Source organism: Pieris brassicae, chromosome 13 (assembly GCF_905147105.1).
Source record: "Pieris brassicae chromosome 13, ilPieBrab1.1, whole genome shotgun sequence".
NCBI lineage: Eukaryota > Metazoa > Arthropoda > Insecta > Lepidoptera > Pieridae > Pieris > Pieris brassicae.
In genome coordinates, this window is record NC_059677.1 from 5374836 (window position 1) to 5397358 (window position 22523).

General features: G+C 36.5%; 1 protein-coding gene across 1 annotated transcript in view; it reads right to left on the minus strand.

The window, feature by feature from the left end:
- LOC123717686 (heparan-sulfate 6-O-sulfotransferase 2) overlaps positions 1 to 22523 on the minus strand; it is a 94975-nt gene that overhangs the window by 62604 nt on the left and 9848 nt on the right. Inside the window, exons 2-3 of the mRNA XM_045673825.1 lie at positions 16128 to 16364; positions 1968 to 2065 (exon numbers count right to left, since the gene is read on the minus strand). Coding sequence (XP_045529781.1) covers positions 1968 to 2065; positions 16128 to 16364 — 335 coding nt within the window. The remainder of the gene's footprint in view (positions 1 to 1967; positions 2066 to 16127; positions 16365 to 22523) is intronic.

A 22523-nucleotide genomic window follows, 5' to 3' on the forward strand; every position in this document is an offset into this window, starting at 1 on the left:
ACAAATTGCCAGACGGTTCAAAGTACGTTGCCAGCCTGGTTAAGAGTTGTTAGGATCTTTTCTAGAAGCTTTTTCTTTATTAGCGATTCCTGTATGTTCGTTTATAATATTCCTGTAATCATATAGACCGCATCCACTAGGAACAAATAATCGACCAATTCCAATACTACCAATAATTTTACGTATTAAAAAAAAAAACAATTTCAGTGCTATCTATAATATCCTAATATATAAAACAAGTTGGAAAAACTGGACCAATTATTGATTGTTGTATTTCTGCGAATATCTTTTAAAAACAATGGGCAGAAGGCGTTTTTCTAACTGTCAAACATTTGAAAGTTCATTCCGTCGTAAACGCTTCAAATCAAACAATTTCAATATCGCCATGATATCGTAATTCATTGTATTACCCTAATTAAATCATAAGTTCAGCTAACCTGTAACACGACATCATTGACTGTTGGGCGGTACGAAGTTCACGGGCTCTAGTTGGTATGTAATATGGATCGTTTTAATTCTTCTAAAATACTGAATACTGAACTGAAATTAAAAGCCAATTATCGTAAGTCCTCCAGTAAATGAAACAGGATTATGGTCTTTAATTTATGACTGTAGTCACCCCACGTAGAATATATGAGACACGTGTTAGCATTATAAAAACTAGTAGCAAAAAAGTCAGAAATTTTATGTTCATCATTGAGTTACCGTATAATGGCAGCGCGGGAGTATTTCGAACTAAACGGAATGTATCGGATATACAAATATGAAAGCTTTTAAGCTTTTAAAAAATTATCGAAACTATAGTAAAATGTCTCAGAACCTAGCCGTACGCCTGGAAGTCCGATATCCAAAAGTTTTCCAGCTATTAAAATTGGATAAATAGTTAAGTAAATTAAATTTGATTTCCTCGATGTTGCGATATTTATGCGCTGAGAAAAGCACCAGTTTTGGGTTCACCGGTATCATCAGGCGCATCTATGCACTTGAACCTCACGGCCAAAAAAATACTAAATTTCATTGATCACCGTTCGAAATCGAATTTATAAATTTTGAGGGTAATCTAATTTTTTTGACACACTTAATTATTTTTCATTCAGTGGGCAGCTGGTTCCTCATATCGCTCGAACGAACGACGTCAAGATGATAGGGGTGGAATTATTTTTTAGGAATCTCGATGTCGGCCTGATGGGCCTTGACAGCTCTGAGACTTGACAGCCCGAGCTGCTTTATACGCTCACTCTCGGCCGGAATGAGTTTTCCGCCGCCAGTAGCGCAAGGGCGTCTCCTGAAGGCCGTTTCGAAAGGTAACTTGAATGAGCGAAGTGTGTTAGGAAACACGCTTCCTCTGTGAAGGCGGTTTTTCGCAGTGAAATTTAATTTTCTATTCATATTAAGAAAACACTTTTTAAACGGATTGAAGCTATGTATTATTATTAAAAACTTATAATTATTTAAATAATAAAACATAGCTTCAATCCGTTTAAAAAGTGTTTTCTTAATGTGTAAAAGCTATGTTAACAAAAGACAATACTATTTCCATTCATAGTTTATTAACTTAAAATAACGTATTTTAACGCACGTAACTTAACTACGTGTTAGCTTCTAATATTAATTTAATTAAATTCTAAACATTTTTATGAAACATATTCTTAAGAATCTTGCTACAAGTGCGCATGTGCAATAGTTACTCATTTGACTCGTTCGGTTGTTTACGAGTTGTTACGAATTGACTCGACCATTTTCCCGAAGTGGGATGGTCGAGTCAATTGAGACAATGCGCACGGGCCTTTTCTTCGTTTGAGTTTATACAGTAAGTTTGAGGTTATACAGTTCACGTAAAATCAGTGAAGTAAATTATAGTGAATTAAGTCATCATTGAAGTGTTTAATTTCCTACCCTAAGAACTAAATCAACTACCGCTAACAAACGTAACTAAACTAGCGTTAGTTAAACCAAAAGATACTCACTTCCAACCGGTGGAATATCTCGAAAACAACCATATCTCGTTGCTGTGCGGACGAAAACAATGGCAACGTTTTCTCGCTCGTTGACAGTTACACGGCCTCTGCAAAGAAAATGCAATTTTATAGTCGCTTTGCAATATTGCGTAAATTTTCAACTGGCTTGACAGCCATTAAAGAAAAGCTTGCTTCAACACATATATCACGCACACATACACAGTATTACACTAATTTACAAGGGTCACTGCTTAAATAAAAATATTTTAAGCAATTTAGACAAAACATTAATTATGAAACATAAAAAATATATACCCGCAAATTTCAACCCATAAAAATGTGTTCATTGCCGTATGCCGTGTTGGCCGCGTGCAACAGTTTACCAGAATCATGATTCGATTCCTGAGCTAATGTAAGCAGTTAATAATGATTAAGCCCATCCAATCTTTACAAATGTAAAATACTGCCATAGATATTGTTTGGATACGAAGCCAGCGACGCCGTGGCATACCGGTAAATTAGTTGCTTCCGTGATTGTCACATAAAAAATTGTATTTTTTTGGATCTTTTACCAACCTGTGGTGAGCTTTGAGCTTTTATAAAAAATATACCCTAAGACTGCAGGGTTCCTGGGTTATTGTTCTTTTGAGCAAATGTTAATTTAATCTTATTAAATCCTAAGTATCGTCCTTATAAGCAGTTCCAACGCAAGTTATCAGTATTAAGATCGCCAGAACTATTCTGGTACAAAATATGGTACATTGCAAGCACGGATGCAGACTTTACAGCACTATTGTAGTGAGTGCCTAATTGATTTATTGGTAAATTGCCCTTTGATAAGTTCAAGATCCGATAAATTAGTTAATTTCATTTCAATCCAGTGCCTGGAGTACATTAATTTCTTACAAGCATCTACGCGCTATATTCCTGTAGAGTTCAGTGCTACATACATTTATTAGCCGGCGGTTGAAATTGGTACTACCCTCGCCATTTTGCTGCGTAAATAATTTTACTATCTACCAACATCTAATAAAAATCCAACTTAAATGTATTTATTTTTATTCCTTTCATTATTGATTACAATGGCAAAGTTTTAATTACCGAACAGTTCCGATTGCTCGGTATCTTAAAAGATAATATATCAATAGAACAGGTAACAAATTCATATCATATACATTGTTTTAAGATGTACAGACACAATAAAATAAAATAATGTAGTTACGTTAAAAATGTTTAAGAACTTTATTCCTCGTTACAAAATTATATTTTATTTACATGAGAAACATTATGTATGTACGAGCGACATACACGTCCAAATTTCAGTCTAGTAGATTCACTCCGACATGTATTTTTTTTAAATCTACTTGCAAATGATCACGAAAGAATCTTCTTCAAGAACAACTGTGCAACGTCAGATCCCTGCAGCAACGCTTCTACGGTATCACATTTAAGGCAATGACTTTGACAGATATGTTCTACTACACGAAACATTATCCATATTTATTTCAAGCATTGCAAGTTTAACAGAATGTCAAAACACAAAACTCTAAACACACTTCAGAGATTTGATACACAATTTTGACATATGGCATGGAATATCTCTTCCGTGATCATTTCTAATAGCAATCTTCTGTGCCTGACACACATCGTCAGCCCATTGGTGCACAGCCAGAGATCGAACCTACGATCCCAGGGCTCCAGGGCTGAGAGTCGCACGTTGGAACCACATCCACGTTTTGTCTGCACTCAATAGAGCAACAATGCAGATGCAATATTTAAAATACCCATTGTTATCTCCAGTTTTTTGTTCACTTAAGAATTTGATCAGGTGTGTGATGAGTTGTGTGAATACATTTATCTTTTGTTATACCGGAAGCGTGGTATGATACTGGTAAACCCATATTCAGTATTTAGCTTCAAACTCTGTTTATGCACAAAAGAATGAGACCTTAAAATCGAGGATCTACTCGTTACATTTAAAGTAACTTTGAATTAAAAGAAAGAACTTTGAAAGGTTCATTAATATTTAGTAACCTAGACGTTTTTGTCGATGGGAAATGTTAAAAGGAACAACGCTCTAGATGGTTTACAGCAGACCACATAGTCAATCATTCAGAACGCTTAAAATATTTTTTTTATATTTTATTACATCAACATATAATTTTAAAGAAAACAATTTTTAACCGGATTAAATCATACAAGTAGTATTATTATAAAACGTATAATTATTTACATAATTTTAATTTCATTTTTCCGACGTTTATAATAGACGACTTAAACGACCTAATAGAGGACACCGTGGGTCATTTCTACAAAAACCCGTCATCTTTAAGACGATACCAACTCCGGGGAAATAAATACAGATAACACAACTTTCTCTACAGCTGTGATACTTTTGACATTCAATACCTTTTGTCTTCAGTCACCGCGACCATGCACGCTGTAAAGCACGCGAAACGTCGGAAAATTTATATTCAAAATTATATAAAATAATTATAGGATTATAATAATACAAATAGCTTTAACCCAGTTAAAAAATTGGCTTCTTTCGATGTGTAAGAGCTATGTTAACCAAAGACAATACTATGTACAAATAATTTACCAATTAAGTTCCATGGCTGTTATTGTATGGAGATGTTGAAATAAAATTCTTTGTTTGAAGCTTGGTAACAACTGACTTTAATGGTTTTAAATATGAGCTTACAAGTAATACAGAATTAGTGGTAGAGGGGTTGCGACGCTAACAAATACAAACTTGGCTTATCTAAGGGTTGATAAATCTAAATGACACTTATGTTGGACATTATCGGTAACGAGAATGTTAATTACAATTGTTGTGATAAAAACTATTGGCTTCAACTATGCGATCATTGTTTACATATTTTGTTCACGCTTCTAATTTTTAACTGATTTTTTTTATTACAGAACAGGGCGCAAACAGGCAAAAGGCTCACCTGATGTTAAGTGATACCACTCCCGATACCAGAGGGCTGGCGAGTACGTTGCCTGCCTTTTAAAAATTGGTACACTATTCCTAAGACAAATTGGTTCAGAATTACTGCAGTGGGCAGCTGGTTTCACATAGTCGTGGTGCGCGGCAAAAAACTTGAAAAACGCTCCGATGTGGAACTCGGACGTCGAGGTGATACGGGTGGAATCCCGTGTTCTGTCTCGACGTCTGATGATAAAACTCAGTAGGTATTAATCAGAACAACTCCTCTGAACACTCTCCATGGTAAATGCGGTAAGAGAAAGAATATATATATGTAACTTAAGTACCTAATGTTGGGTCACATAACTCACACGATGATTTGTTTGCAAGCAAGTTTTGCTGCCGGTTTTGCAGTCGTTAATTTCTCTAAGAATTCCTCCCCCGTATGCGACAAGATACCTACAACTGTTCCATGTGCCTCGTACGATCACGAGTTACCTGCATAATTCGCCAATGTTTTGTTTTTTTATCTATGACACAAATTATGAGGATATTAATATTTTCAACCTCACCAAAGGAAATATTTGAAGAGGCAGGAAGACTTTGGCTTTGTTTAGCAGTAACAATTTAGTTTATTCTTTGAAATTAATTGTCATTTGTTTCAGGTTAATTTTCAGTTTCCTTTCGTTTATTTTTTTATTTCTGTCTATCAATGTACTTATATAATCTGCTTATATATTGTTTATTAATGAAATCCGTTTTGGATTTATATATTGTCTAAGTGTTTTCTTTGTTATATGTACGTTAGCCGTGAGATAACTGATAAATAAATAAAAGTGACAGTAACTATCGTAAGAAAAGTCTCATAAATAAACAGTATTGTTAGCAACAGCTAACATTTTCCACTTTACGAAACATAGAAGACCACTAAGTGGTTACGACTTTCGGAGTTCAAAGGGATTTTTTTTAAATAAGACCGCTATTAGTCTAAAAAAGTTCTTAAGTATTGCCCATCGTATCTAAGAACGGAAACGAACAAAAAATCTTTACCGTCATTGTTTGTTATACGTGTTTCGCACACGAGATGAGCATTAAAATTCAAATCTTCGCGTTTCAGGGAATCGAAACAAAAGCCCAGAGATATCCGTGACTATTTGCGTATGTGAATATTAAAGATTAACTATAAAAGAAACCGTATTCAACAACCGGTTTTGACTTTAAACTTAAACAATAAAATGTGGACGCAATGTAATGCCTGGGCTAGGACGGTGATTTAACTAATAGTAAAATGCAATCAATGAATGCTGCATAATGCTGAGCAGTGTCTGATACTCTTAAGAGTTTCTCCTGCTATCTCCAAGGCTACAATGAATACTACGAAAACCAGAAAGCCTTGGTATGTACAATTGCTGTTTACCAATTTCCTCAAGGTATTTTTCTTTACCGACTCTAATGTATAACATATGTCCAGGTGTGGACGTCAACAGGCTGGAACGACGACAACGAGGAACGGGTCCATAACGAATTGGACCTTCAACACTGGTCTTTTTGTCTTTATGGTTCAGTATCGCATACTTTCCGATGAATACAGATACCATGGCGACTGTTCTTTTAAACCTAGGTGAAACAGTGGATTCTTTCTTTACATCGTTACTCGATTGTACTTAAGACATGAAAAGACCAACACGTTTCAGGATGTAGTATATACCAGGGTGAGAATCAGAAACAAGAATATGGCGAACTCCGTATGTCCATAAACTTTTAAAGTCTCAAGGAGTAAAGAACCTCGTTTTTTAATATAACAGGAGCCAAACGGGCAGAAGGCTCATCTGACGTTATAAGATGCCGCCCATGGACATGGACGCCCATCTCTATGCCATGCCAGCTGCCGGCTTTTTAAGAATTGGTGCGCTCTTTTATTGAAGGACCCTAAGTCGAATTGGTTCGGAAATACTTCAGTGGGCAGCATAATTGAATGATGTCTTAGACCCAGAAGTCCAGCAATTCTTTACGGAAATATACGCAATGCAACTGAGCTGGTAGTGAGCTGTTTTAATAAAATTTTAATAATATCTTGTACCTAATCTTCATCAGTTTACTTTTATTCTCTTTATAACACGGGACTGTCAACAATGAACAATAATTCACCAGAATATAATATATATTATATAATAAGCACCACAAGCGGACAGGGAGAATAGAAAATAAATTTGTGCGTGTACACACGTAATAAGTGAAACTTCTTTATGACATTATTTTTCGAAAAATGATCTACTATATGCAACTTTACAGAAATTTGTTAAATAATGTTAAATTAGATAAAGTTTAACAAAAGGCTTTTTTATCATAGACATGAATACAAATAATACAATTATTTCATTTAACCTTATTACTACTAAGATTATTACAGAATTTTATTCATTGTAATAGATTTATTACTATCATTGTTATCGTTATTATATATTTTTGTTATTAATGGTTTCAAATTAACCGTGGTAGGGACAAGAAAAAGATGGCAGGTAACAAAAAAATGTGACAGTAATTTTTTTTCCAACGCCGATAAGGAAGCTTTACTTCAAAAGCACATATTTAACGCCATACTTTCATGAATACTCGAAACATTTCGTAACCAATATGGGTCACAGTTTCCAACTCAAGAACTAGAACAATGGCAGAACGATTTTTAAAAACCCTTTAATGCTACAGAACAGTTAACATGATGCAGTAAACGTAATGTTTTTCACTGACTTCAAAAATGTATTGTGTTGGATAATTTTGGCAATAATAGCGGCGTGTTGCTACAAGGTAGAAATCATGGTTCGCAAATGGACCGGCATTGCGACTACGGATGAGTTTCTGCATCTGACGCTTCAAGAGACTGACGGCCAACCTCCAATAATGGAGAGGCACTAAAGCAGAACAGTAGCAAAACTTCACGAGGCTCGTGGTTTTGGATTGCATATATTTTCATGTGTTATTTTGAGTAGGCCTTGTCGTTGGACTAAATCAGGACGTACTAAAGACGAAGATGATACAAAGAAGAATACCACGGCCAACTAGACAGAATGAATGAGAGACAGCCTACGAGTAGGGCATACATTGATGTACCTGGACCAACTCCAAGAGACGAAAACCTTGTAGAGGATACGAAAAGTAATGTCGTGGCCGACCTCAGGGTCGAGAGATGAGAGAGAGTCACACGCTCAAACTACTCCAAACGTCTTTTATATTCACATATGTTCTCAGGCGTGTGCCTGACACATACCCACAGACCCTTCTAACACTCACTCACACACACACCCTGACATACACCCATACATCTTTATTTCCACTAACTTCTAACTAATTGACTGCTTTGTTTGTGTTTTCTTTCCTTATTCAAAACGTTAAATTTGTTCGCCTACCCAGATATATATGTACTTTTTGTTAACATACAATATGACTTTGCTGTGGAATGGAAGCATGGTTATCCATATCACCGGTTCTTACCTAGTTTGGAATCCAGTCTCCCAATACCTTCTCAACTGTAATCTTATTTATTGTTGTAAATGTTATATGGGAGAAAAAAAGATTTTATTATTTATAATTATTATTATATTTTAGTATATGTTTAGGATACTAAATTAGAATTTTTGTATGTTTGTGCCACTTAAATATGTTTAAACTGTTAAAATATCATTAAAATCGGATTCTTGTCAATGTCCAGTCTATGGCTAATTTTAAGTATCTATTTCCAGTTCTTTTATGTAGTCAAATTCAATAGATATTTTTAAATTGTACCAATTTTACTATTCCCTGTGAGCAGTGTTGACCTAGTGGCATCAGCGTGCAATTCTCATTCCTGAGGTCGTAGGTTCGATCCCCGGCTGTGCACCAAGTTTCTTTCTATGTGAGCATTAAACATTCGGTGAAGAAAAACGTGAGGAAAGCGGTTAGCCTTAGACATGAAAGGTTGACGGCGTGTGTCAGGCACAGGAGGCTGATCACCTACTTGCCTATCTCATTAACAAATAATCATGATACAGATTTTTTTTAAATATATGCAAACGCTATAATATAAGGCAAACGAACCTACAGGACGCCCAAAACAGGCAGTCATCGCAGCCCATGGACACCTGTTTTTAGTGGGTGCGTTGTCAGCCTTTAAGGGAGTACACTAACCTTAAATAGTTGGAAATCGTATCTCAGTCAGTTCGCTAATTTGCAAAAGAAAGTCAGAACTACAGACATGTGAGGCCCAGACCTAAAAAGGCTGTAGCGCCACTTATTATTATTGTTCCCTAAACATCGCTACAAAAGTGTCGCTACGATATTATATAAAATAACGTAAACTCTTGAATGATGTTATAAAAATACGTGTATAATATTTTTCCTGAGAAAATATCGTCTAAAAAGCGTGACGCGCGTTCTTAGAAGCCATTTTCATTCTCGCTGTGTCATTGCACGCAGTTTGAACTAAAAACCAAATTGTTATAATCAATATTTTGGTTATATTCAGAATTACCTACATTCCACCGTATACACAAGCTTTCAAGTCAAACCCAAAAAGGATTAAGTTACCTATCCTTATAAATAAAATAAATAAATAAAAATAATTTATTTCAGACCATTATAAATCCATATATTGTTAGTAGAGACACTTATAACCTTGTTAGCAAAATTATTAAAACATTTAATTCAAAAATCTCCGTTGATTCGAGGCACCAGGTACATAGGCATGTATATGAACCCAGTGTCTCAAAACAGCACATTCGGGTTTATTAGCTATAACCATCAGGATATTGTTAGTACTCGCACAAACCCCACGCATCAGTGAGGAAAATACGATTTTTTTTTCTCATGATAGTATCAAAGAGGCTAAACGAAGTATCAAAGAGGCTAAACGAAGCATCGCGGAGACATTGTGGTTTTTGTCTTTGTTTGGGTAAGTGTCAAAGTTTTCGTAAAGTCAATAGTTAATATTAAGACTTTTTTTTGTACTAATATTATTTTTTATGCATAAACTAGCTGACACGGCAAACGTCGTTCTGCCATGTATATTATTTCCTGGTAACATATTTTTTGGTCAAAAAAGAATAACCTATTTACTATAATAAAAATAGCGGTTGATCGTTGAGGGGTGACAATTAAGGGGTGTATGTATTTTTGTATGCTGTATCATAAAAAAATAAAAAAATTGTCTAAAAAATATATTTGTTTATTGTGTGTGACTTAGGGGTTTGTTGTTAGTATAGCTATTAGTTTCTTGTGCAATAATGAAAACAAAAATAAAAAGCTTGGGTAAAAAACTATCAGTACTCTTTTAAAATAGCCAATCATCAAACAACACTTATTTTAAAACAAATATCGCAAATTAATTAGAAGTAGCCTGTCTAGCACCAGTCCAGGCCCTTTTATTAACTAGTTAATCGTTAACTTTGTAGAAAGCCTTTTTACACAGCTTGTCTTTAATACATTTCTTAAATTTATGAAAAGGCAGAGAAAAAGAGCCTCTGGGATTTTATTAAAGAAGAGTATACCTTTTCCCAAAAAAGAATTACTATCTTCCGAGTATTAAAATTGTGCATATGTTCTTTTCTAGTAAACTTATCACTATTTTTGTATACACAGATAATATTTTAATAAATGTATTGCGAGGTAAATGTAAGTATATTAATTTCCTTGATCTTATCTTTCAGAAAATCCCTACATCTAAAATTATAGATTGCACGAATAGCCCTCTCCTGCAGGATGAAAATAGTTTGCGACATCAGCTGCATGACCCCATAACCATAAGCCATAAGTCATTAAGCTGTGAAAGTAACTAAAATAAACAAGTCTAGCTGTATAACTTTGACGTTTCACTTAAATCACCGGTATAAGCTACCAATTACCAGACATAAAATTGGATTGTTTTTAAAGAACAGAGTGCAAACGGGCTGGAGGTTTTTGCCGACCGTTTATGTTACGCTCTCATCTTGTTTTCACATAACCTGCCGCACTGGAAGTCAGGTCACGTCTTTGACTATTTTTCACCTTTAAATTTTACCCACCTGACATCTTTCATCCGCCTTGATGACGGTACGGTAATACGTTGTATGGCCAAAGAATAAATATGAGAATTATGACTTGCAAAAAGTAACAATGGCGCCACAGCCTTTTAGGTCTGGATAAGTAGGGGATCAGTGTTCTGTGCCACACCATCAACTTCTTGGGTCTACAACCAGTTTCCTCACGATATTTTCACCATACGAGCGAGTATATGATGGGCACATAAGAAGCATGATAGTATGTTTTACGTAATTCATTTCCCATCTTTCCCTTTCCCTGACAAGGTAATATGACAAAAAGAGACAAAGGAATATGAAAGAAAATTTGTGCCACGGCCGATAAAATCATATTTCTAATAGGCAGATAGGTCACGCTTTCAGGAGTATACCTTCAATTGAAGGTTTTACGACTATATTAATATTATTGGATGTCAAAATCGCCAATTGCCTCATCTTAATTGAAACCTATTTGTTCAGCTACAATCATTCACACCAATTCATCAATTGGAATGTTCTCTGAAATAATTAGACTGATTTGTATCATATTTATGTCGACGATCTGCCGGAATGGAGGCCAGCTCGTGAAAGCGACGAGTGGAAACAAAAAGGGGAGGCCTATGTCGGAAGACAAATTCACCAACTTGCTGCTGGTAACTAGTGTGATTAAAAATTATGTAAATGTATTGTTACGAAGACGGGTCGACTACAATGTTTCTAGATTTTTCCACTAGTTAGAGAACTTTTCAGCAGGCTGAAATATGATTTCTGACCGTTTCAGGAGAGGGTCAATCACATATTAGAAAATTGTAATTTTCATAATGTTACCCTAGTTTTCAGGAAGCTGAAACCTTTTTTCAGTCGGTTTCAGAACATGTGTAGTCGAGTAGTGCAGTTTTCAGGAGACCCGTTTTCAGGCGTTTTCAGGCCTAGTTATACCCCTTTGGTGAAGGAATATTCTAGACCGAACTTTCTAGGTGTGAGACAAGGACGAAATCATACGAGAGAGAGAGAGAGAAGATCAGAACTTTCTGGAAACTAGACGAGCACTCTAGAACGCCGTACGACAAGGACGGAGCAACGTGCGAAAGAGACAAAGAGTGCAAACGTTCTAGAATTGTGCAATCGCTACTCAGTAGCAAGCCCGCCTAGAAAGTTCTCGAATATTGTTTAGAATTATTCCCAGGGATATATAAGCGAGCCGAAACGCGACTAGTGACTTAGTTTGGAATGCGATAACAAGAGCAAAACACCGAAGCGATAAAGTGCGAACAAAGTGAATACAAGTGATAAATTACAGTGTAAAGTGTGCATAAGTGAAGTAATTAGTGATTGTTTTGTGTGTGTAATTAGTGCATCTCTGCGGTTAATTTGTGCCCATAAATTCCTCATTGATTTACCAAGAAATAAACCCTTGAATAAATCTACGGCATTTTCTATCCGATCCCCTAGCTCGTAACATTTTGGTGTCAGAAGTGGGATAGAAACATGTCAATTACTCCAAGGGAGTATCGTGAATAATTTGTGGCAGGGTCTGCAGCAGATATGGAGATGCAGACTATGAAAACTGAGGCATTGAAAGATAAGTTTAAAAACCTGGACAGTAGGTTATCTAAACAGGAGAAACGCTTGCTTGAGTTGGAAAAGGAGGTTCAGTGCCTTAAGATGTCAGGTTTTGTGGAATCATCTGGAACGCTAGAAACACCTACCTTTAATGGTTCTTCTTCTTGGGGGGCCTATAAGGTACAGTTTGACGCTCTGTGCAAGATGAACGGTTGGAAAAATGATCGGGCTGTAGCTGCTCTTATGTTGGGACTGCGAGGCGAAGCCTTGACCGTTTTAGAAGCCATGAAAGGTGATGTGACACTAACGCGACTGCTGGATGCCCTTGAGTCACGTTATGGGGACTCACATTTGGAGCCAGTCTATAGGGCTCAATTACGGGAGAGAGTGCAGCAACCAAATGAGAGCTTACAAGAATGGGGCCTGGAAATAGAGAAGCTGGTAAGGAAAGCCTTCGCATCCTTACCAGATGTCGCAGACAAGATATTAGTACAAACCTTCATTGATGGAATAAGAGATCGTGAAGTCAGGATAAGTGTAAATCTTGGTCACCCCAAGAACCTGAAGGATGCTCTAGCCCATGCGTTGGAGGTGGAGGCGATTCGGAAAGATCTTCAACCTTACCGCATTAGGGCTGTCACGGAAAAAGCTAAGTGTCAACGAGGGCCAACCTGTTACACCTGTGGGGAAGTAGGGCACATGAGGTTTTCATGCCCTAAGAAAGACTTCCGAGGTGATGTGAAGGTTAGACGTGGGAATACCTTAGTTATCGAAGGAGAAGTCAATGGAACTAAGTGTAACCTAACACTCGATACTGGAGCTTCACGAACAGTGATCAGATATCAGCTTTTGAAGACATTTTATAAAAGCCCTTCTAGAGGAATTGTACAGCTTGTGACGGCAACAGGTCAGCGCATAACCGATCGAGGAGAAGGTATCGCAACCTTCAAGATTGGTGGAAGTTTTTACAGACATAAAGTTGTTCTTGCTGACATAGTAGATGACTGTATAATCGGTTTGGACTTTATGAAGTTCTATAAGTGTAAGATAGATCTAGAAAAAGGAATGTTCAAGTGTGGAAAACAGGAAGTTTGCTTTAAAGGTAACCGTTCAAAAAGTGGTTATGACGCCTGTAGAGTAATCAATGTGGACGGACAGGCTAATAATCAACAAGAGTGGAACACAGTTCAAACAGTTCCGGATAACTATACGGAAGCCCTGTCAATAGTTCTATCAAAAGCAGAGGGGCAGTTAAAGAAATTTTCTGACATGTTATCAACCCATGAAAGAGAGCTAAGAAGGAGTTCAGATGTAGTGTCTCAAAGACCGTGCGATAAAGTTAACGAACAGGATGGAAGGGATAATGACCACGTGAGGTTACTAAGAACAGATACCATAAGTCCAGATTGGTGTGGGAAATTAATTCAGGAAGAGCAACATCAAGATTCTGACATTAAACCCATTCTGGACTGGATGAAATCTTCAGCTGTCAAGCCGCAATGGAGTAAAGTTGCATCTACAAGTAACACTACTAAGAGTTACTGGGCTCAATGGGATAGTTTAGTTCTACATAATGGAGTGTTATGTCGCAAATTGAAAAATGCTCAAGGCGATCATTTGCAGTTTGTTGTGCCAAGATTCAAGGTTCGCGACATATTAGAAATGTGTCATAGTGACTTGTCTAGTGGACATTTAGGAGTAAAACGGACTCTTATGAAGGTTAAGGAAATGTTTTATTGGATACATTATCGTGAAGATGTAGAAGACTGGATCAAGAAATGTAGAGCTTGTGCAGCTGTTAAGGATCCGCAGACTCGATGGAAAAGATAATGGCCACCTATAAAGGGAGTAATGATGCTCGGGACGAGCATGTCTAAGGAGGGGGTAGTGTTACGAAGACGGGTCGACTACAATGTTTCTAGATTTTTCCACTAGTTAGAGAACTTTTCAGCAGGCTGAAATATGATTTCTGACCGTTTCAGGAGAGGGTCAATCACATATTAGAAAATTGTAATTTTCATAATGTTACCCTAGTTTTCAGGAAGCTGAAACCTTTTTTCAGTCGGTTTCAGAACATGTGTAGTCGAGTAGTGCAGTTTTCAGGAGACCCGTTTTCAGGCGTTTTCAGGCCTAGTTATACCCCTTTGGTGAAGGAATATTCTAGACCGAACTTTCTAGGTGTGAGACAAGGACGAAATCATACGAGAGAGAGAGAGAGAAGATCAGAACTTTCTGGAAACTAGACGAGCACTCTAGAACGCCGTACGACAAGGACGGAGCAACGTGCGAAAGAGACAAAGAGTGCAAACGTTCTAGAATTGTGCAATCGCTACTCAGTAGCAAGCCCGCCTAGAAAGTTCTCGAATATTGTTTAGAATTATTCCCAGGGATATATAAGCGAGCCGAAACGCGACTAGTGACTTAGTTTGGAATGCGATAACAAGAGCAAAACACCGAAGCGATAAAGTGCGAACAAAGTGAATACAAGTGATAAATTACAGTGTAAAGTGTGCATAAGTGAAGTAATTAGTGATTGTTTTGTGTGTGTAATTAGTGCATCTCTGCGGTTAATTTGTGCCCATAAATTCCTCATTGATTTACCAAGAAATAAACCCTTGAATAAATCTACGGCATTTTCTATCCGATCCCCTAGCTCGTAACAGTATGTTTTTTTGTTAGTGAATAAAGGCTTTTATTAAAATGAAGACTTCTTTAGTAACGTTGTGATTTCAATGTCGATGAAACAAAAAAGCGACAATAAAAAGAGACAGACACATAAATTCATAACATGTAACGTGCGAGAAAATGAGATAGGAAGCATTACACAGATTATAAACTAGTAAGAAGTTTTGACTACAAAAAGTTTTATAACGAATTTAAATATATTATGTATGAATTTTATTTTCATATTAGAAAATAAAATTCATACATTTCCAATTCTATAATTGAATTAAATTTATCTCTTATCTAACTTTATTGATCATCTATGTTTTTTTTTTAATTCAGAAAATCATCAAATACGCACTAATTTTTTATTCATTCTAAAATATAAGTAATAGAAATAAACTCCATAAGCACAGCGTTCTCCATAAATGCAAATTAGCAACTAAAAGTTTCGTTGCCATAGTGCCAAAAATGCTGACACTGTACAGTTCACAAAATGAAAATTCAAACTTCCATTGGTATGTCAACTAATGAATAATATAGTAGCTGTGTCCCGCGGTTTCATTCACTCTCTTCTCTATCGTTTTCTTAATTTCTGAAAGCCGTGTACTGTTTAAGTTTCCTGGTGGAAGCATCACTAACACCCTGCTTGTGATATAGCTACAAACTTCCTATAGTGCAGCTGTTATGGGGAGACCGAGAGTGACAGAGGAGAGTGAGAATCGTGACTTGGTCATACCAGCAGATTGGCGATCTGCCCCGCGGTCTTTGGCCTTTTCCCAATATATGTACCACTAACATACTTTGGTAGTCTTGAGATAGTTTTGCAGCGTTAAAGTGCTGTGTTTATAGAACAGTCGGCAGAAAGGAGGAGTGTTTTCCAGTTACAACAGGACTTCTAGTCCGTTTGGTATTTTATCCAAGTTCCGCCTTTTTTTTCCAAATAAAGATGAAACCAAATAAATAAAAACGTTTCATCATTACCTTCAAATCCAGATCCATCACAAGATGGCGTCCAAACGACGTTCCCCCGGTCTTCTGTATATGCAAGAAGACCATGACGTCGTGGGCGTTGAGGTCGAACCTGAAGTCGTCGTGCAGGACCTCGTCATATGAGAGGCCTGGCTGCACGATGACGTCAGGGAGAGGCCGTCCCGGGGCTTCTGCGTACGAGAGGGCAAGGGACTCTGCCACTCTTTCACGAGATGACATTGCGCAGACCTGAAATTATACAATTTATTTATACATTTCGCGAGATAGGTAGCAATAAAAACTGTATATAACTAAACTAACTAACTTTATAAATTTGACGATTATTTAAACCTAATCCTTGGGTTTGATTTGCTCCAGTTCAAACAATATGTATGACTCAATACTTGGCGATTAAAAAGAGTGGCGGAGAGGTTCCTGCCAGTTCTTCTCACCCGCTCTACGCCCTTAACTTGCGAACTGGTAGTAAATGTAAATTTAGAATCCATTTAAAATCTTTTCTGTTGATATTTATTACTGTACTTGGTTACTTATATGAAAAAAGTTAGTTTGAGTTCAAGACAAACAGTATTAAGGGAAACAGGAAAATATTCTATGTGTATGTACTAAAGAGGAAGGCTAAGGAAAAACATATTACTGCAAAACGAAGTTCACATTAGCACAATAAAAAAAATATCATTCAAAACAGCTTTAAACTCTTGGAGTACCTAGGTTAATGAGACCCATGGATACATTATCACCATGTTTGCTTAGGACCCTATATTGTTTTAGGTATGTCATATTAAATTTGTTCCGGTTAAATTTCCTTCTGAGAACAATAAACAAAGAACATCGTTTCCACAATAATGAACTTTAGCTCTATTGAAATACAGTACATATAGCAGCAGCGTATAATATGGTATTATCTTAAAATCTATAATTTTACATATAAAAATCCCACGCCACAAAATTTGTAATAAATTCCTCCGAAAATATTGTCGTCCCATAAATAAGCGTTATTTAAGGCATTTTTTGCCGCCACCACTATGTGGAACCAGCTACCCACTAAAGTATTTCCGAACCAATTCGACTTAGAGTCCTTCAATAAAAGAGCATACCAATTCATTAAAGGCCGGCACTTGCGTGCGTTCTGGCATTGATTGTCCATGGGCGGTATCATTTAACATCATATGAACTTCCTGCCCATTTGCCCCCCGTTATATAATAGTGTAAACTATTTTTCCCGAGTGCATGAAGCTCCCTAATTGTAGTATGTTTTCATATATTATATGGTCACCATCTCATTTTGAGCTGTGTTGGCCTAGTGGCTTCAGCTTGCGACTCTCATCACTGGGGTCGAACCTGTGATATACACCAATGGACTTTCTGTGTGCGCATTTGGCATTCGTTCGAACGGTTAAAGAAAACATCGTGAGGAATCCAGCTTAAGACTCAAAAAGTCGACTGCTTGTTAAGGCACAGGAGGCTGATCACCTACTTACCTACTAGATTGACTAATGATTATGAAAAAGGTTAGCTGAAAAGGTAGAACCATTTCTATTTACACCATCAGTTGTATAATGTAGTTATAATTCAGCAGGAGGAACATTCATGAACCACCATATGATGCTGTGGTCAAGATGGTTGCAATCAGGACTACATAAACAAACATCGATCAAGGATGGTTAAAAATAGCAAATGTAAACTTGAAGCCAATGGATAAACAATGGTGTCCTGCAAGGATAAAGCGTGTTGCTAAGCAACGATCGATGGCCGAGTGCAGCTGGCCGGCACATGAACCCGACAAGTACAAGCAAGGGAATTTTGGAAGTGGTTGGAGCTATCATTAGGTTCCTATACTAAAAAAACAACATAGAAAGAGTTTTAAAAGAGTAGCAAGACATCAGCAATCATGCCATTATTGCCTAAACTGGTAGGGAGAAGTGAGGAGCACCAGAAGTCCGTTCATCTGACCAAATTAAATTAGTTTCAGCATCCCTAATGCCCTGAAGCGATAGAGGAGTGTGGAGGCTGTGTAGGGCTTTCGACGGCAAACCATCACCGATGCCAGGTATACTACTAATTTATATATCATAAAACCTACTCTTAGAAAACTAAAATACATTATTGTAGTCGGATTCGAACTTAATACCCCACCTTTATAAAGCCGCAAGGTATAGCCTAAATGAGATGGCCAAAGTTACTTTTCATTCATTTTCCGATCGACTTAATTCTAAAAAATGTATGCTAAGATCCCCGTGGAAATTGGCTTTTCGTGGAAACCTTGAAAAGTCATTTAAGCATTTCCTATCCATTTTTGCATTTTTCTCTCGAGGAAGTTTATAAAACATAATATAATTTATACTCGTAGTGTATACATAATATATAGTAAATATTATATTTTATTATTTAGTTCCTGCTTAATATACAAACTAAAAGTACAAAAAACACCAAAAATCTTGAAGGGCTACCCCACAGGACATATTACAATAAGACAAAACTAAACAGAAACTAAACTAAAAAGATGATACAATAAAAACAAAAGGTAAAAAGTGCACTTAAATCACGATAATCCAAATCAAGATTAGTCTAACGTCAGTTAGTAGTTAGTGCGAATGTTAGGGATGCGATGTGGACAGGTAATGATTGTACAGATGAAATTTAAAGGAAGATAGAGAAGGAGCTAAGCGAATAGGGACGGGAAGTGAGTTCTATAGCCTCACTGCAGATACCTTAAAGGATAACCCAAGAAAGGAGGAGTTATGAGATGGGTTTTGAAGGATATAGTTTTCGGAAGAGCATAAGCTATAGTTATGGGCTCCCAAACATTTGAAGTCATTTTTGAGGTAGGAGATTTAGGGTTGAACAGGATGGAATATAGTATAATTTAATTGTCATTATCATATTAACCTAGGGCTGTTATGGCCCTTAAAGCCAACACTGAGATTCCATACAAAAAAAAAATTACGTAATTAGCTAACCTAACAAGATCTTATAGTGACACCTCTTGAAGCCTGTATATCTGTACCTTTTAGTGTTTTGATAATGGGTCAGTGGTTGAGTGACACAATTAAGAAATTTTACAAGTTGTTCTTAAACTACTGGATCAAATTGAATGAAATTTGTTATATACCGTATTTATACAAGACCTGGTTGGTAACTGATAATTTAGGCTTTTAATTTTATCCACAACGAAGTTGTAGAGGGTCGAATGTAACCTGAACAGTTACCAGAAAAGCGTAATTATGCCGCTTTGTTATTATTAATATATATTAACGGTTGGTTGCAATAACGATCGGTATATTAAAACTGGGCGTTACTAATAACCTGTAGCTAATAACTAAGCTTATCAGATACATTTTCCGATAACGTGTACGATAAATTTGTTACGCTGATATAAAAAATCAAAACACTTTAGAAATTACTATATCACACATTTATTTATTAATTAAATTTTTTGATGGTACAAACGAGACTACGGGACGCCCAGAAATGGAAGTCATCGCCCATGGACATCCATTTTAGTGCTTGTGTGGTGCCAGCCTTGAGAGGGGCCTATGCTCTAGATAACATTAGATAATTCTTTTTTTTTAATAAGACAAATGAGAATACGGGACGCCCATACAGGGCAGCCATCGCATGCCATGAATACCTATTTTAGTGGGTGCGTTGTCGGTCTTTAAACTAAAAGTGACAATCGACTTCGGTATGTCAAAAGTCTTGTTAATGTAAGCAATATACGTTACAAGTTTATTTTAGTCCTATCACAATAGGCTATAAACGTCCCATCTATTATCCAACGGAAATATAACAAAGCCATATATATACATATACAATACCGGCAGTACTACAGTACCCTCAAATTACATTTCAATAAAACTTAAACAAAACAAATAAACAGTGTTTACGATTTACTTGTACATTGTAATCATAAAAATAATTTAAAACATTACATTACAATTAATAGTTTGTTCCCTGTGGTACCTTTAACGCTGGCATTTCCTTGCTGTATTGTGATGCTTAATTGTTGAGGCACCAGCTCTGGAGTCACCGTTAACAACCAGGCGTAACCTTAAATATTTAATTAGCACCTGTGCACTTGAAACCCTCGCCTTGCACTCCAGTGCCTTGGTTTCGTGAAGGACATTCACCCCCGTACTCTCGGCTAAAACTCGAAGGGGCATTTGTGATACATTGTGTCATTTGAGACACAATATATGGCCGAACAAACTTTTCCTTTTGTATCCTATGTATCTTATAATTTTGGTTTAGTTGTTATAAAGAAAATTGGTGGCAAAATTTATTCCGCTAACTCATTAAGATTGGCGTAGTTTACAGGTGTTCTGCGCTAATACAACATAAACAATTTCATAAACTGTTAGCACATCTAACAGTTTCCTCAACAACTCAGGCGCAGTCTATTAACCACTAAGAGCCTATCAACATTTTTCGGTTACGCGTCTAACTTTTCCGTTACGCGCCATCTTTTTCTTCTCCCTACGCCGGTTGATCGAAGCTATTAATAACAAAAATATATAATAACGATAACAATGATAGTAATAATTCTATTACAAGTAATAAGGTAAACTGAAATAATTGTAATATTCTATATTATATTATATGTCTATGAATATATATATAGTAAAAGCCTTTTGTTAAACTTTATCTAATTTAACTTTATTTTACCAATTTCTGTAAAGTTGAATATAGTAGATAATTTTTTGAAAAATAAGGTCATAAACAAGCACATATTTTTTTATATATAGGCTGTATACAATGGACTGTTTATGTGTGCATTTAACATTCGCTCGAACGGTGAAATTCGGTGAAAAATGATCCAAAAAGTCAACGTGTGTCTGACTCAGGAAGCTGATCATCTACTTGCCCATAGAGTGACAATAGATGATGAAACATACAGAAATCTGAGGCCCAGTCCTAAAAAGGTTGTAGCGCCACTGATTCAGTTTTAAAAATTACTGTTTACGTTGAAAGCTTGCCGCGGCCGAAGAAAATCCAACAATTTTAGCATAATGTATAATGTTCGCATGCCTGCATTCTGCGCATGATTGCACTAGCACATAAACAAAACAATTTCGCATCATTTGTTTCGACGGGTCAACGACCGCTATTTACATTATGAAACTCCTATGTAACGATTTTAACGTATAAAATCAATGTCCCTGTTCATTTAATTAGCTCAACCATAATGATAATATTGACATAAAACCATAAACACTTAATTCTCCTTCCTAAGAGTAGCAATACAAAAATCGTTCGATACTATTTTATCTACTACCAATGACTACACAGCCCCTTGTAGGCTAACAATATATGGTACAATCTAAGATACACTCTATGGTGACTCTACGGTACATTCTATGGTAACACGCTGTGGTACAATCTATAGAATCAATAAATTTCCTAATATCGGTTACCGTATCAATTCGAGATATTTTGATTATTTTGTTTCTAGGTTGTATGTTTAGGCTTAAAAATAATTGCTTTTATGGGTACGTGTAACCTGTCTCCGGGTGCTTCTCAGCTATGATGCACAGTCGAGAAGGAACACACTACTTTAGAATGAATCACCTAAAATGTTTTGTTGAGGGATCTCTATGTAGGTAGTACCTAATAGACCAATTATATATAATAAACTATAGGTCAAATTTATGAAGATCTGTGCAGGCGTTCCTATTATTATCTGCGGCAGTTTTATTTGTTGTCATAGTCTTCCACTTCTAGACACCACGGGCCTAGTGAGAAGAATGAAAAGGACAAAACCATAAGAATTGGTACGCTCTTTTATTGAAGGCCCCTAAGTCTAATTGGTTCGGAAATACTTCAGTGGGCAGCTGGTTCCACATAGTGGTGGTGCGCGGAAAAACAGCTGTAAATAACCCTCAGATATGGAAGCAGTGGTTTGTGAAAAAAACCAATACAAGAACAGAGTGTCTTCCCCTTAATAGTGTAAGTAGTGTTATTGGAAACTTTGTAAACTAGTATTTTCTCGCACACCGATATCCAGATTGAGCATTCTGATATACAACGATTTTCCTTTAGTTTTCCTTTTTATGAGGCGATTCTTTCTTTCATATTTGTTATGTTACAGTACCTTAAGTACTTGTCACATTCAATTAATTTTAAACTAGTAAGTCACAATTACATTTACGCAAAGACTTTTTGCACGGTTTGCATCAAAAGCCGTGCAGCCGGCGCCAGATCTTGTTACACAATATAGTCTTGCATTCATCCCTCAAGTAATATGATACAACCACATGTACTTACGTTACCATAAGCTATTAATCAATATGTGTAGTATATTTTCGACATAGTCTGTGCGAAACCGTCGCGGGATTAAAGGTTGCTGTGTCTGTTGACATTACGTCATGATTAACAACGAAGAAATAAATA